This window comes from Mandrillus leucophaeus, unplaced genomic scaffold, assembly GCF_000951045.1.
Source record: "Mandrillus leucophaeus isolate KB7577 unplaced genomic scaffold, Mleu.le_1.0 Scaffold1867, whole genome shotgun sequence".
Taxonomy (NCBI): Eukaryota; Metazoa; Chordata; class Mammalia; order Primates; family Cercopithecidae; genus Mandrillus; species Mandrillus leucophaeus.
In genome coordinates this window covers 36,655-53,568 of record NW_012101884.1, presented here as the reverse complement: position 1 = coordinate 53,568, position 16,914 = coordinate 36,655, and the positions used below count along the sequence as shown (strand labels likewise).

General features: G+C 42.1%; 1 protein-coding gene across 1 annotated transcript in view; it reads right to left on the bottom strand.

Annotated features, from left to right (window-relative positions):
* Positions 1 to 325: 325 nt before the first annotated feature.
* The window catches only part of LOC105538198 (GTPase IMAP family member 5), a 34,959-nt gene continuing 18,370 nt past the window's right edge, over positions 326 to 16,914 (bottom strand). Inside the window, 5 exon segments of the mRNA XM_011977992.1 lie at positions 326 to 1,788; positions 3,050 to 3,098; positions 6,320 to 6,373; positions 6,375 to 6,428; positions 6,430 to 6,525. Of these exon segments, the coding sequence (XP_011833382.1) occupies positions 908 to 1,788; positions 3,050 to 3,098; positions 6,320 to 6,373; positions 6,375 to 6,428; positions 6,430 to 6,525 (1,134 nt within the window). The 3' untranslated portion in view covers positions 326 to 907.

Genomic DNA, 16,914 nt, shown 5'->3' with positions numbered 1-16,914 from the left:
TTGCAGAGCACTGAAATGTGAGCTGTGTTTCTCTTGGGCCCCTGGCCAAACTGAGAAGAAAGCACAGAGAAAGCCCTGCATAGAGGGCACCCCATTTCCTTGACCCTTTCCCACTCCCATTCGTCAATGCAATCCAACTGAAAGTGTTTTGCTTTACTCAGAGTTCAGGGAATGTCCACTATGTGGCAGACACTTCAGTAGGAGCAGGAGGTTCTTCCTAATTTTAGGAACAAGAAAAGCCAATCCTGTTCCTTTGTTCTGGATGCCACTTGCTCAAAGGAAGCATGTGGACTGGGAAGTTCCAACAGATTGAAAGGATAAAAAGGAATGTGGAGAAATTTTCATTACTTTGAATGTTTTAAAATGCAGGTAAAAGAGACCCGGAGCACAAATAGCTTAAATAAGTAGGAAATTTATTGGCTAACACAACTGGAAATGCAGAGATGGGGCAGGCTGCAGGGCTGGTGGCTCAGGGCTCAGGTGGCCCCAACTCTGCTGCTCTGAGGCACTGCGTTCAACCTCAGGTTGGCAGCACAAAGCTGCTGACAGTCCCAGCGTCACACCCAGACCCCACAATGCCAGGGACAAAGATAGGTTCTATCTAATGAGAGATCTTCCATCCCCACCTCTGCAGACTTTTACTCACTTATCATGGACCTGCATGGGATCTTGGGCCCGTTCCTGAAGCAGTCATTGGCAGAGAGAGTGGGATAGTGTTTACAGCAGCCAGGCAGCCTTGGAGTGGAGGCACACAGCTCCAAGTCTATAAGGTAGAAGGGGAAATGGGAGCTGCACAGACAGCAAGCAGCGTGCTCCACAGACCATGAGGATCCGAGTCTGAATTGGTGATTATTAGAACAATGACGCCATGGGGTGATACGTTAGAAGTGCTCCAGGGTCCAGAGATTTAAATATAATGAAAGATGAACAGAAAAATAATTAAAAAAAGGATGCTGCACCAAAAAAGAAAAACAAAAATCTCATAATGCAAAAGCATCAAGTGTTTGACTCTGAGGAGCGCCTTGTATGCCCAGTTACTCTCATTCTCCCTCAGCTCTTGCCTCTGCTTCTCCACCTGCCATTTCACCTTGGCCAGGTACTGCCTGTAGTCTTCCTGGCAGGTCCCAGCTCCAGCTCTTTGGAGCAGCTGGGCATCCAGGAAGAGGTTGTTGCTGTGGAAGGAGCCCTCTCGCTCCCTTCCCAGCCTCTCAATCACAGCCAGGAGCTCTGCCTGCTGCTGCCTCTGCCCTTCCCCAGAGCCCCGGTTGTTGAAGGCACAGTACCTTCTCTCGCACTCCTGCACCAGGTCCTTCAGGCTACGGTTGTCCGTGTTTGCTACATAGTCATCCAGGGCCTGGCCCCCTAAGTCCTCTTTGTGGGTGAAGAGGATGACCACATGTCTCATGGCCCCTGCCCCAAAGACCTCCTTCACCTTCCTGATGGCCATTGTGTCCTGAGCAGTGAAACGCCCCAGCTGGATCACCAGAAGCAGCACGTGGGGCCCGGGGGCAGAGAGCAGGTAGCAGTCCCCAATGTTCTTGTACAACTCTTGGGTATCAGCCTTTGACTCAAAAATGGAGGGCGTGTCAACCACCAAGACTTTCCTCCCATTCCATGTTCCTGTTTTTGCCTGGCACGTCCTGGTCACTGACTGGGCCCCCAGCTTGGACTCAAACACGTGCTGGCCAAGGATGCTGTTTCCTGTGGCACTTTTCCCGCAGCCTGTTTTGCCCACTAGGATAATCCTCAATGCCGGTGGTGTTGCAAACAAGTTATCTTCTGATCTACCTGTAGAAAAAGAAGTTTTGTGTCTTACCAAGTTAATGATCCTTAAGAATGTTAGGTCATTGTTCATGGATATCTCATAAAAGCTATGAACCTCCTCCCCAGAATGACAGACATGTTTATGTGTGTATAAAAGTGTGCATACAACTGTAGGTGAATCTTGCATGTAAAAAGCCTCACTGGAAGCCCATGCTTGGATCCACAGCCAGGAGTCAGAACTGTTGCATTAAGGGGATGCATTAAGCACTTCATCTGGATTGTGGCAAATAGAGCTTTCCTGAAAGAAAATGGTCCTTGTGTTTTCCCCTGCATGGTGTTTAGGCTAGATCCATGGAGAATTATTAGAAGGAGGGAGGGGATGAGTAGTTACAAGTGAGAAAATACAATTACTTCTCTTTCACCCACATATTTCCAGGCACACTTTTATAGACACACTCCACACATTCATCCAAGCCTTGAGGGTCAAGCAGGTCTCCACTGGCAGATCTATAGTGACCCCTGCCGGGGGTCAGCTGCCTGTCCCTGGGTCTGTGCTTTCTGGATAGGGAGTGAAATGTTTGAAATTGAGATGACGTAGGTTGTAGTTAATGTTAGGGCAACGTCTGGGAGATGACCCTAAGGTGGATGGCTCAAAAAGGTAGAACATAAGCTCAATAGAAGCATGTGTGTTGAAAAGCTAATCTATGCGGCTGATGGAAGCACATGAAATTATAGCAGAAGTGGTGTTGGAGAGGGTGACACTGTGGCAGGAGCTAAAATCTTCAAGGCACAAAGAGGGGAGAACCTGCGGATTTCTGGAGCCCAAATAAATTCAAAGTGCACTTTAGGCTCTTAAAAAATCTATTATTTTATTCCTCCCACTCTGGGTTGGTTCTTCCTTTTCTTAAGCTATTCTGTGGTGTTTTGTAGCAAGCACAACGACTAAATCCCTATGGGGACCTTTTTTGTTGTTTTGTTTTGAGCTGTTAGCAGACAAAGAAAGAGAAAACATATTCACCATTATGACTCGGTTTCCTTTCCACATTTCCCACACACCTGGTGCAGGGAGAGCATCACACTATGGGGTGTGTGTGTGTGTGTGGTTGTGTGTGGTTGTTCGATTAGGCACAAGAGGTATGGCGAGGTAAAAAATGATGGTTGCCTTTATCTTCTTCATTTAAAATGGATGGGTTTCTGCCACTGTGTTTTAGGTGGGGGTAAGTGGGGAGAGAATTGTGATTCTCCCAAGCATCTGGGGCTCTTGAGAACTTCAAGACTTTCTTACCTTCAGCCATAGCTCCATATTTGCCCTTCTGGAATCCTTCCATTCTCTCCTGGAATAAAAACAGGAAAAGGATAAAAAGCAAATGTCCATATGCGAGCTGGTAGAGTCTGAGAGCACCTCAATTCAGACATCTAAGAATAATTATCCTCAGATGAGCCATTTCCATCACTAATTTTCTAACTCATATTTTGCTTTGAAACATCTGTAAATAACTTTAAGCAAACCAGGTAATGTTAGGTTATGCTAAAATAGTGCACTATTGCTTCCCTCCCCTCAACTTAACAGAAAATCAGGAAATATTTGGGAGCAAATCAGTTGATTATCTCCCCCAACCAGAAAGGCATGAAATGAAGAAAGCATTCTTCTATGGAACAAAGAGTGAGTGTTAAAAAAAATTGAAATTACACTAGGCAAACTTACCAGAATAGAGAAAAAAATTGCCTTGCTATAAATAAGATTGATTTATTTGAAGTAGTGGAAACTTCCAGTCCTAGAAAGTCTTTGTGTCAAATGGGTATTCCAGTGGCGGAGAGGAAATTACAAGGTACTTTCCAATGGGAGGGTGGAAGTGGGGATCAGGGACACAAAGAACTGACGTGAGAGGAAATGGTGCAGGGGGACTGGTATGACCGCCTTCCCATCCTGACGGTTGGTGGAGAGGAGGTAGTGAGGTGATTGAAGAGAAATAGTCAACTTCAGGTCAAATTCAGGAACAACTCATTCCTGCTCTGGGTTTTCAGCACTGCGTAACAGCATTGGGGATGTATATCTTCCACCTGACTGGATATTGCCAAATATGACTCCCAGGGAGTCATGCTAACTCCTATTTGCACCACCCATTTATAAGAAGTCCCCAGATCTTGACAGGCACTTGGTAATATTACACTTTTAATTTCCTGTCATCCTTATGGGCATAAATAAGGATGCCTTAATTGACTTAAACTTATATTTTACTGATTATCATTAAATTAAAAACAGTTTTCATGGTTTGCTATTTTGGTTATTTATAAACTTCCATTTTTAATAACTTCTGTGATTTCTATCTTTTCCACATTTTTCTATTCATTCAGTGGATCTTCTTGGCCTTTAGGTCAATCAATCAATTTTTGTATTATCAGAATGTATTAAGACAGCTTCCTGCCTCCCTCCCTTTCCCTTCTTTCTCTTCTTCCTCCTTTTCTCTTCCCCCTCCCCTCTCTCCTTTCTTTCTTTTTCTTAAGCCCAGAGAAGAGTATTCTCTCTCCTACACCCTTTCTTGTCTCTGGTAAATTATGCTTCTGGCTTTTGCTAAAGTAGCACCAGTTCCCTGACATCCTCTGAGGTTTGGAATCAACAAAATGATGTGGTAAGGGTCAAGAGGACAGTGGTAATGATGTTGATTATGAACATCGTAATTGTAATAAACCTCTGTGCAGACGTTTATAATTTTCAAGTTTATTTCATCCTTCTTATTTTAATTGCTCTCTCAAATTCCCTGTGATGTGATCAAGACTGGTCTTAAAATGTCTATTAAAATGCAAGGAAACTGAGCATTAAATGACCTGCCAAAGGTCACATATTTACAATGGAGCTAGCATCAGGAAATGGCTCCTTTTGCCTGTGTATTGTCCTTGATTCCATAGGCGGAAAAAGAGACTATTCCAAAAAAGTCAGCAAACCTCTTGGACCATGTGTACAATGCTGCCACCCCCTGGTAAGGAGACAAATTAATTGGACAGCTAGAAGCCTACCCTAAAACCAACACACAGAATTTTATTGCAAAATCTTGAGTGCATTTCTTATAAAAGATTATTCAAAAATAAAATTGTTGGTGGCAGGAATTTCTCTGAATTGGGGTCTTTCCTTTTAAAACAGCCAATTGCCTGTCACAAAAGCCAGTCAGACTCTGTTATGTCAGGCAATGAGCAGCAACAATAGCTCTCCCAATCCAATCTCTCTGAGTGGATCAGGCTGCATTGAGGAATCTATTTTTTGGCAGATATTAACAAATAACAAAGTGTTCACAGGTGAGTCAGAAAGGATACTGATGGCAATGCTAAAATGAGTCATGGAGAAGATTATAAAATAACTGAATAAAGCGTGGTGGACACATCGTAGGCTTGAAGGAAAGTGATACGTGTTGGTCTACAGGGCAGACAAAAGTTGGGGAATTGAGAATGAAGGCAGATATCTTCTCCAAAGGAAAAATTTTACCAATAGTCCCACAAATGAGACCAAAGGTCACGAGAGATTGGAAGGCAGTGTGCAAGCAAGAAAGTAGCAGCCTCTGGCAAGCCGGTAGGAGGGTCTGGCTCAGGGAAAAGGGTGAAGCAAATGAACAAAATGCATGTTCTGATTTGAAAATTGCATGAACCTGATTTTACCATGAGAAGAGCTTATTTTAGCAAATCACAAGAAAGCAGCCTCTTCCATACTATTTTAGAAAAGATCAAACCACTTCTTGTCTTCTTTGTTCATAAGTATTTCCTTCACCCATCTGCCCCAGCCCATATATTTCCAGGTATTGGAATGATGTGTTTTGCGGTTTGGTCACTGTGGTTCCATGGCATGTCTCTCACATAAAGTTTGGCTGACAAAGGGATTGTTCACAGGTGCCCCAAACATGAGCCTGTTTCCCTACAGTGCATCCTGCAGGGTGTCACAGGAGAAATGTGGGAAATCTAGGGGAGCATGGGGTAGTTTTCCGAAGTTGAAAGTCACAAGAAAAGGTCCACTCAGGGGTCTTGTTTGGAACATGAGGTTCCTGGGGTGGGAAAATATCCTACACTTGCCCTGGGGAGCCCTAAGAATCCATCCTCAGCTCCCAGGCTTGTCTGAGACATAGTGCGCGTCTGGCTGGTCTGGGACAGGAGAAATTAGGAGGGTAAATTTGAGAAGAATGCCCCAGCATGCTAGGGGAGATGGGGAAAGCCTGTTACCCTCTGGGAGCTTCAGTTTCCCCATCGGTCCCACTGGTGAGAGGATCAGTTCAGCCTTACTCCCTGAGAGTTTCATGGAGATCGACTTGGCTAAGTAATGGGCAATGGGGCAGCAAAGCCCGCTGCCCGGGACTGGGCTGTGAGTGGAGGCGCAGATTCTTTAGGCTGTGCTCCACCAGCTGCGCACCTGCTGATGACCGCAACACTCACCACCATTGCCCCGTTTTACTGACCAGGGAACCCAGAAGTGAGGGGATCTGTGCAAGGTCACGTCAGAAATGAATAGCTGTGACCAAACTGTGATCCTTCTGATTCCCCAAGTCTCTGTAAGCATAAACCCAGTTCTCCTTACCAGAAGCGGCTGTTGTGCCCTGTCCTCCAGGGTGGCGGTCATGTAGGCTCTGGCCGGCTGGTCCTTTCTCAGGAAGGTGAAGTGACAGCAGAGAGAGCCCTGCTGTGTGGTCTGTGTGTGGGGAGGCTATTCGCAGGGCTGAGGGAGGCTGAGCAGATGCAGTTAAGGAGGAGCCATGTGCAGGGGCTGAAAGCTCCATGACTCAGCTGCAAACAAAGATGGGTAGAGATTATGGAGTGTGCCCCCCACACCCATGTGGACTAGGACACCCTGGTATTGGCTGGAAACTGATTGGGAACAAGCCCCTGAAAACCAGCCGAATGTGCTGCCTCCTTAACGGGCCACTTCCTGTCATGAGCCTGCCCTGGGACAGTGTGCCCCATGCTATTTCCTTTTTATTTTTGACTGTTTCAAGCAAGCAGTATTTGGAAGAAGGAGATATGAAGGGAATTATAGACTCTCCCACTTCCAAGTTCAGAAAAGGCCCCTGGTGACTGGAAAGTCCTGGGCAGCAGCTGCTGCCCTCAGCACCCATCACTGGGGCACCTGCTCCTCTCACAGGCTCTGCTTCTGGAAAACTTCTGCTAACCAGGATCAGAAAGGCACTCTGGTCCACAGAGGACCAGAACAAGCCCTCGCAGGGTTTGACTCTTGGCTTGTGACTTACCCTGGCAAGCTGTCTGCCACGTGATGGAGCCCTCCCTGTGGGGACATTGTGGAGTCCACGTGTCAGTTTATCTGGTAAGGGTTGAAAGCAGGGTGATAGAACCTCTATTTTTGAACTGATTGGGAAAGCAGTGGACATAAAGCTGATTGCCATTTAAGATTAGAGCAGTGGACATAAAGCAATTATGAGATGGAGAACACAATGGGACGTAGGCAGAGGGCCATCAGGGCCAAGAGAATCCCCACATCCCTCGTTGTTGACATTTGAAGTGGAGCTTACAGTCATATCATAACAATTGTCTAAGACTTGATGGGTAAAACAATTTAAAACAATCCCCTGCCAGCCTAGAAAACCTCTCCACAGAGGCAGAGGAGAAAGAAAACAATTTTATTGAACGTGCGTTGAACCAGAATGTGATCTGGATCCCAGACAACCCAGGAAGAGATTGCAAAGACGGAGAGGGATGTCACCTGGTCATATAGCCAGGCAGGTGCCACCCATTACACATGTGTTCTCAAGCTAAACCGTAACTAGTACTCAAGTAAGAGGACTTGACAGTACCCTTTGTCATACATAGTTCATCCTAAACTCACTCAGTAATCATCTGTATTAGCTAATTGTCTTTTTCCAGAGGAAAAGGAAACTTCTCATATCCTCTATGGCAAGAGGAAGATTTGCAACTCAGAAAGGTGCTGGCAGATGTCAGGCTCCTACTGAAGTTAAGTTAGGCTCCTAAATTAGGCCCCTGCTTTCCCACGGAGACTGGGAGGTGGGGACACTACCTTCCCTGATGTTTGCATTTCAAAGGGATGGCTTCCAGGTGCTCTAAAGACAGTCCTGGGCTGTCAAACAGCTTTTAAAAAGATTGCATTACAAAGGGTGGACAAAGAATTCACGCTTACAAGCTTTCTAAATAAAATACTCTAAGAAGGGAGGGGGTAATTCTTTTCCACTTTGTTTTTTCCCCAGAAAAGAGAATTAACATTTTTTCCTTATATTTGACTTTTATTGGTCCTTACACTTTTAAATTCTTCAAGGACTTTCAAACTAGTCAGCACTCATAATTTGTGTGAATTGAGCAGAGCAGGGCAGGAAGTGGGCTGTAATCTGACCAGGATTCCACCCTTATTAGATAGGGACCAGGTACTCCCCCAGCAACTGCCTGGAATCCCTAAAAAATTTGATGGACAGAGTTCACATCAAAATCTTATAGACACTGAGGGGAACCGATGCTAACCATTCTTATCAATGTAGCAAATTCACTTCATTCTAGTGACATCTTCAAACTCCCTCTCTTCTTTCCTTGTGGTTTGAACTATTCGCAAACATTATATTTATCCACTTAACTGGGTGCTCTGGCACCCCAGCTAAGGACTGATTTTCTGCTTTGAGTTCTGGTCTCTAAGTCTTATCTTTTTTTTCTCTAGTAGTTCCCAGGCTCCTCTTATGGCTCAAAGAGACCTCAGAGAGTCAGTGATGAAATGTGTTAACTGGTCTCTATCAGTTTTCTGGATGAGATCGTGGGCTTTATAGAGGCCAGGGACTGTCTTCAGGTCAGGATCTTGCTAGAACTTAGCCCTAAAAAGTGCTCAAAAATACTTACCGAATAAATGAGTAAAACATATGACTTAAATGCTCTAACTCTTCCCTCATGTCCCCCTTTGTAGTTACATTTAGTGCTAGCAGAATAATCTTAGGTAGCTACTTTCAGAAAGCAGGACTGTAGAAATTCATATATATCCAGATATGAAAGTATTTCCAAAACTAGACTCTTTGTGCCTTTTCCCACACCCTCTCTATTCCTCTGTTCAGATTTGCAAAACAAACAAACAAACAAACAAACAAACCCCCAGGAAACCTGGGACACCTAGGAAGTGTCCATTTTCCTTATCCTTCTGTTCGACACCAAATTCAATACCTTTTCAGCCTGGACAGAGACAGTTATCTACCAAACCTGACATAGTACAAAACGTGATGAATCATTGCTGAAAGCAGGTCTCTATCCATCCCCAGCCACCTCTGCTATCCCTGTTCTCGCTCTGCGATGCTCCCTGGTGCACAGAACTGGGCACGCTGAGTTGCAACTCATGCGCTCTAGTTATGTGATGAAGTTTCTGGAGTTCTGAGCGCAGTAGCCATCTCAGGGTAGATACCTGTAGACTGCCCTGAGAATCAGCTTTATTAAGCTGAGGAGATGCCAAAGCTCCATCTCAGAGACATTTTGGGCAGCCACCTTCCCTATCAACTTGGAGTGATTCAAGGACCTCAGGGTTCACGCCTTGGACCTTCTGTTTCAAATGGAAGATAGACAATTATTGCCTTCTGATGAAGAAGGAAGGAAGAATAAGGGAAAGAGGTGGTGCGACATTTACCACTTTCTCTGGGCTGAGGTCCTAGGTGACCAACCGGCCAATTTGCCCTGAATTTGACTGGATTTAGTACTACAAGGCCCACATCCTGGGAAACCCCTTAGTCCCAGTCAAATTGAGCCTGTTGGTCACCACATGGTCTCCTAACACTTAGTCATGCTTGCTCTCTTTCACCATCTTGCCTCTGTCTCTTCATCCATCATCTCACCCTATTCCACGAAGGTCTCCCATGAGCATGACTAGTAGGAAATGTGGAAATGAAACCCCAAGCCAGAGTTGGGAGGGGCTGAAACCAAATGCTGAAGTGTGATTTCTCTTCCTTGTCTGTAGTCACTCTAAAAAAAGTTCTTTCTTGGAACTTTTTTAGAACATTGTGTTCTTATGAAAATCAAAGAGCAGGTAAAAGTTGCTGAAAAAATGTATTAAAATGCAGGCATTTCTGTATTATCAACATTATCATTTCCTTTGTTTCTGGACAAGGTCATAGCTACTCTTTTCAGAGCTGAGAGGGGCCAGGTCAGGGGCACCTAATTGGAGGCGAGAAAAGGAGCCTCCTGGATCAGGGTGTTCTACAGAGACCACACCTGCTGAAGAGGCTTCATGCGGGTGGGGGGCGGGGGGCAGAAATCATCTAGGGGTGAGTCCAGGAGGTAGAGTTGAGGATTCAGAAACATCCAGGTCAATAAAAGGGGCAGCTATTTGAGCCCACAGTTGACACACAACATGGAGGAAGGATTAATGTTGCCATGAAGTACACTCTAAGTATCTAAATATTGCATATTTAAAGCAAATTTATCCTATTCTCCTGAGCCTTTGCACACTAGACCCAATGGGTGGTAAGTCCAGACAGCACCCATGGGAAGCAGACAAAAAGCTACCCTCTTAAGGAATCTGAAATCTTATTACAGAGACAAGACTTACGCAAATGAAAGACAATGAGTAAGGGTCCTAAATGAATGTTTTGGACAAGTGTATTTCATACACCCCATTATAGAGCATTAAAAAATGAAATAGAGCAGAAGAGAAACTATCAAAATTAATCACACAAAATGTAAGTGTATGTAAGTTCTGGGAAGCAGTAAAAAATTGAGGGTCATGGTAAAAAATACATGAAAGCACAGTTTTAGACAATGTATTAAGCAGGATTTGGGGAAGAAAGGAGGTCAAAATGGACCAACTCGAAGGAGAAAGCCCTGAAGTGTGGAGTAGAACTTGGACATGTGATCAAGGTTGACAGGAGGTGAGGAAGGGGCCCTTTGAAGTGGTTATTTTAAAGGAAGCAGAGAGTATGTAGGTGTCAGGGCAGTACAGCACCTAGAGCAGGTGTAAGAGCTTTTTATCATGACCTCTGGAGTTGTCTGGGTAGCTGATGTCTGGTTGTCTAATTCTGTAGCATTGCATTTAGAGTAGACCCTTCACCCATTTAGTTAGCCCAAAAGGCCAAGAGGGAACAGCAGGGACTGAGTGCATGCCCTGATGCTCTCCTCTAGTTGTTTATTGGATGGGTTAGATAAGGTCCAGATGGGATGACAAGGTCCCTGGAGATTTCCTGGCTGGCACCTTGGAGGACTGCTCCTGTTGCATCTGGAGTGGGGTGGACCTTCCTGAAAGCCTAATGAGACCCTCCCCTACCCTGACATTATCACCTGCAACTGAATGTCTCCAGTGAGCGTCTTGGGATCCACAAGCTGATACCTTCCTATCACGAATGTTTCTGAGCTTGCTGAGGTATACCCTCACCAGGCTGATTTCCTTTTGAGTCATTACATCGGAAATTCTCGGCCCTTGAGCTGTCAATCAATTATAGGTTTGTTGAGATATTTTCCCCCTCACCCCTCAGAGGGGAGACAAAGAGCCTCTCAAAACCCCAAGGTGGCTCAAGGTCTGAGATCAGTTGCCTCTGAGGTTGAGGGCAGCCTCTTCTGTTTACACACTATGCTGTAACAAATGTTACCACGTGGACATCAACATGAAAAAGTTGGGAAGCTCTACTTTTGATGAAAAAAGTATAATATACCAAGTTGTGCTGTCTGGGTCTTGTTTTCCTTCTGTCTGAAATTACTATTGACATTTGACATCATGAGGTATCAGAGTTACCAACAGGCACATCTGTAGGACTGACTCAGGCTTCTTGGGGTGCACATTGTCTTTTAACATATCCCACCCCAAGATCTCTGGTTCCTCCCCTCCTGAAGCTATCAGACCTTACACACAGTCAGGAGATTCTGTCAGATTCTGCCCCAGGCAGTATTCTCAAGCTGCTCCATGGTCTCTATCAAGGCCAGGTTCTCCTAGACCCAGGACATGAGGTTCGTGGCCTGGGGATGCTTCTGTGTCCTGGGAACCTGAGCAAGGACCACAGTGACTGCATATTTGCTTTTTCAGAGAAGGAAAATCACAGCAAGAGCAATGATAAAAAGTGGAGGCAAAGCTAATTCCTCTGCTGAACATGTGAAGGGAGTTGATTTGCACAAGAAGTGTTAGAATCAGTTCAGTGACAACATAAGAAGTCATACCTCCTATGGCTTTTCTATGAAAACTATATCCTGTGCTGCCATAAGCTTCTTGGAGACCTGCATGCACACATTTGCCACTTGAGTTTAACCCAGTGAATACCTGAGTTGTGTGGAAAGGAAAGGAAAAAGGCATAGCCACAGAAGGTGAGAGCTAGAAGAATCTTGGGGATCATCTAAACTAGTCCTTTTCTCCCCCTTATTACAGATAAGGAGACTGCAGTCCAGAGAAATGGTTTTCAGAAGATCATATTAGTTAATTTTAGTATATAGTGTGAGATGTAAATCAAGTTTTTTTTTTGCAAATGTATGCCCAATTTTTTATTCCATCAACTTATCTTGCAGGGAGTATCCTTTTTTTTTAAAATTACTTTGGTGCTCTTTCAAAAATTAATTGATCATATACATATAAGTCTATTTCTGAACTGTATTCTGTTACATTGATCTTTATGTCTGATCTTCACCAATACCTCACTGTTATGATGATGGCAGCTATATATAAATCTTGTGATCAGGAAGTGGAAATTCTCTTTTTTCTTTTTCAAAATGGTTTTGGTTTTTAAATATAAATTCTAGAATCAGCTTGAAAAATATATAAGAAAATCCTTCCAGATTTTGATTGTGATTGCATGACTGTACAGATTCATTTGGAAGTAATGATATCTGAATAATATTGAATCTTCTGATTCATGGACATGGTATTATTTAGGTCTTGTTTGATTTTTCTCATCAATGTTTTGCAGTTTTTGTAAAAAGCTTAGATTAATCCCAATATTTTATAATTTTAGTAGTAGTATAAATGGCATTGATGATTTAATTTCAGTTTCCTGTCATTCATTACAAGTATGCAAGAATATAATTGATTTTTGTATGTTGACCTTGTATTTTCTGACCTTGTTAATTTATTAGTTCTAGAATTTTTTTTGATTCTTTGAGATTTCCTTCATAGAAAATTATGTCATCTGCAATTAAAACAGTTTTTATTATGTTCTTTCCAATCAGTGTGCTTTTAATTTCTTTTCTTTGCCTCCTTTCACTGGCAGGATCTCTATCAAAACATTAAATTGGAGTGGCAATGAGGGACATTCTGGCCTTTTCCTGAACTTAAGGGAATGTATCCAGTCTTGCACCTTCCGTATTCTTATGGATTTTCTGTCTGCATGTTTTATTGATTACTGAGAAATAAGGTTTAAAGTATTCAAGTATAATTTTGGATTTGTCTATGTATCTTTTTGGTTTCTTTAGTTTTGCTTCATGTATTTTGAAGCTTTGTTTTTAGGTACAAATATTGTAAGGATTGTTATATTTTTCTGATACATTAACACATTTATCATTATGTAATGTCCATCTTTATCCTTGACAATATTCCTTGCTCTGTAGACTACAGATCTATGTTATATTAATGTAGGTACTCCAGCTTTCTTTTGATGAGTGTTTTCATGATGTTTATTTCCTCATTCTTTTACTTTTAAGCCATCTCTATGATTGTGATAGGCGGAATTCTAAGGTAGGCTCCAAGATTTCCATAAACTAGTATACATGCCCTGGATAATCTCTTCCCCTTTAGTGTGGGAAGACCTGTGAATAGAAAAAATGCCATTTCTATGATTGGTTTACATGGTAGAAGTGAAGGGATTTTGCAAACTTAATTAAGTTCTCTAATCAGCTAGTTTTGCATTAGTTAAAGGGGAGATTATTCTGGGTAGGTCTCACCTAATTAAAAGAAATCTTAAAAGCAAGAGATACTTCCAGATTTTAAGAAAGCAAACATTCATGCTTTAAACTGCCTACGAATATATGGAGAGGGGCAGCCTCTAGGATCTACCCACAACCACAGTCTTTCAACCACAAACAACTGAATTCTGCCAATAACCCGAATGAAGTTGGAAAAGGACCCTGAGCTCCAAATGGCAGGATGGGTGATACTTTGATTTCAGCTTCACAAAACCCTGAGTAGAGGATCCACCTAAGCCATGTCTTGACTCCTGTGCTAGGCTGTTTTTACGTTGCTATAGAGAAATATATGAGACTGAGTAACTTATAAATAAAAGACATTTATTTTGGCTCACAGTTTGCAGGCTGTGCAGGAAGCACAGTGCTGGCATCTGCTTCTCGTGAGGGCCTCAGGAGGCTTCCAATCATGGTGGAAGACAAAGGAGATGCTGCATGTCACACGATGAGAGTAACAGCAAGGTGTGGGGGAGGTGCTACACACTTCCAAATAACTACATCTCACTTACTGCTGTGAGGACAACACCAACCCTTCTATGAAGTATCCACTCCCATGACCCAAACACCTCCCACCAGGTCCTGCCTCTAACATTAGAGATTACATTTCAACATGAGAAATGAGGGGCCAAACATTCCAAAAATATCAACTCTTGATCCACAGTAATAATTGTGGTGTTGTAAGTTTTCACATTTGTGGTAATTTGTTATGCAGCAATAGAAACCAATTCAGTCATTATATTTAAAGTGCATTTTTTTGTAGATAGCATATGGTTGAATCTTGTGGTTTTCTTGTGGTTTTAACCAATCTAAATGGATTCAATCTACCTATAAACATTTCAGGCCACTTCACATATATTTTAAGAAAGTTACAATAGTGTACTTGCAATTCATCTTTCTCATTTTTGTGTTATTATCGTTGTAAGCTTTTACATATTTTATAACTTCCCTAATACACTATTACTATTTTTGTTAGAGCTATACAATGTAAAAGAAATTTCTTTTATATTTGTATTTTTTTTCCATTTCTAGGGCTTTTCATTTCTTTGTGTAGATTCAAATTTCTGTCTGGTGTCATATTCATTCCTTCTGCCTGAAAAACTTCTTTTAACCTTTCTTATAGTGAAGATAAGTTGATAATTAATTGTTCCAGCTTTTGTTAGTTAGATTCTTTATTTCACCATCATATTAGAAAGATTTCTGCTGACTGAATATTCTGGGTAGTTTTTTGTATTTCGGTATAATAAAGATGCTATTCAATTGTGTTCTGAATTGTAGTTTCTGACAAAGAATCAGCTGTAATTTTAATATTTATTCCTCTAATATAATGTCTTTTTCCCCTAGTTATATTTAAGACTTCCTCTTTATCATTGGTTCTCAACAGTTTAAGTATAAAATGTCTAGATTTTCTGTTTTGCTTTGTTATGTGTTTACCTTGCTTGGAGCTCTCTGTTTCTTGGATCTGTAGTTTGATGTCCTTCAATACTTTTAGAAAAGTCTTAACCACTACCTTTTCAAATATTTCTTCTGTCCATGCTCCTTTTCTGACATGTATGTTAAACTGCTTGATATAATTTCATAACTCCTATATATTGTTTTCTCTCATTTGTTTTTCTCCTTTTGCTCAGTTTGAACGATTTCTATTAACTTATTTTCAAATTCACTGATTCCTTCCTCAACTGTGTCCAGTCTACTGATGTAACCCCTAAGGAATACTTCATGTCTCATAAAATGTTTTTAATTTCCAGCATTTACATTTGACTCTTATAGTTTCCATCTCTCTGTTGAAATGTCTAATCTTTTATTACATGTTGTCTACATTTTTCATTTCATCCTTTAGCATAGTAATCATAATTATTTTAAAGTCCCTGTCCCACTTCTGGATTATTTTTGAGTCTGGTTCTGTGGATTGTTTTGTCCTTCCATTATGGATTATTATACTTTTGCTTTTCTGAATATATTATAATTTTCTTAAGTTGTAAATATGCATAGTAGGAAAGTAATTGGGATAAACAGTATTTATACCTAGAATGGTTATGCCTCTTCTTCTGTCAGGCTGTTAGTGTTCAGGTGAGTCAATCTAATTAAGAGTTGAACTGGGTTGGGGTTGTTGCTATGGTTACCTTCAGTGCATCTTAGGTTTTTAATATGTTTAGTGTTGCCTTGTGCTTAGGTGGGGACTGAAATGCGATAGGGCTTTACCTGGTGTTCCTGTTCCATTCACCCTCAGATTTCAGTCATCTCTGCATAACTCCACTTCACAGAGGGTTGTTCCAGGCTTTGACCCTTCCCTATAGTAGACTGGATTGCTTGTTAATCACCCAGTATTTTTTAGATATATGGCAAGGGCAGGGAGGTGTTCTTTGTTGTTCCTACATAGCTTCAGTCTTAGGCATGGCCTGTGTGCCTGGGCCTTGGGTGCTGGGCTTTCTCTGTGATCCTAACCTTCTTCTTAATGGCAGCTGTATTCGTTAGGGTTCTCCAAAAATAGAGAACCATTGTGTGTGTGTGCGTGTGTGTGTGTGTGTGTGTGTGTGTGTGTGTGTAGAATTGGTCTGCATGATTATGGAGGCTGAGAAGCCCCATAATATGCTGTCTGTGAGCTGGAGAACTAGGAAGGGTGATGGTGTAATCCAATATGAGTTTGAAGGCCTGAGAACCAGGGAAGCTGATGATGTAACTCTCCCAGTTTGATGCCAAAGGTCCAAGAACCAGGTGTGTGTGGGGGAGGTTGTTGGTGTAAGTCTAAGAATTCAAAGGCTTGAGAACCAGGAGCTCCAATGTTCGAAGGCCAGAGAAGATGGATGTCCCAGCTCAAGAAGAGTGAATGAATTTGCCCTTTGCTGCCTTTTTGTTCTATTTGGAACTTCAACTGACTAGACGATTTCTGCCCTTATTGGTGATGGCAGAACTTCTTTACTCGTTTGAATCTACGGATTCAAATGCTAATCTCTTCTGGAAACACCTTCACATACACACACAGAATAATATCTTACTAGCTATCCGGGCATCCGTTAGTTCAATCAGGCTGACACATAAAATTAACTATCACAGAATCCAGGCTGTTCTTTGTATATGTGTAATAGAAGTCTTGTACAGAACAGAGGTGTTTTTTTGTCTCTTTTTAGAAGTCAGTTGTCAGTCCAATTTTTACTCCTTTATAATATCTCTTTTTTTCTGCTTTAAGTTTATTGGTTTAATTGAATTAGTGGATTGATATATTTTATCTGTTCTGGAAATTTCTCATGTTTTCATATATTGTCTTAACTCCTGTGTTTCTATTCCTTTTTTCTTTTTGCCTTATCTCTGTGAACCTGT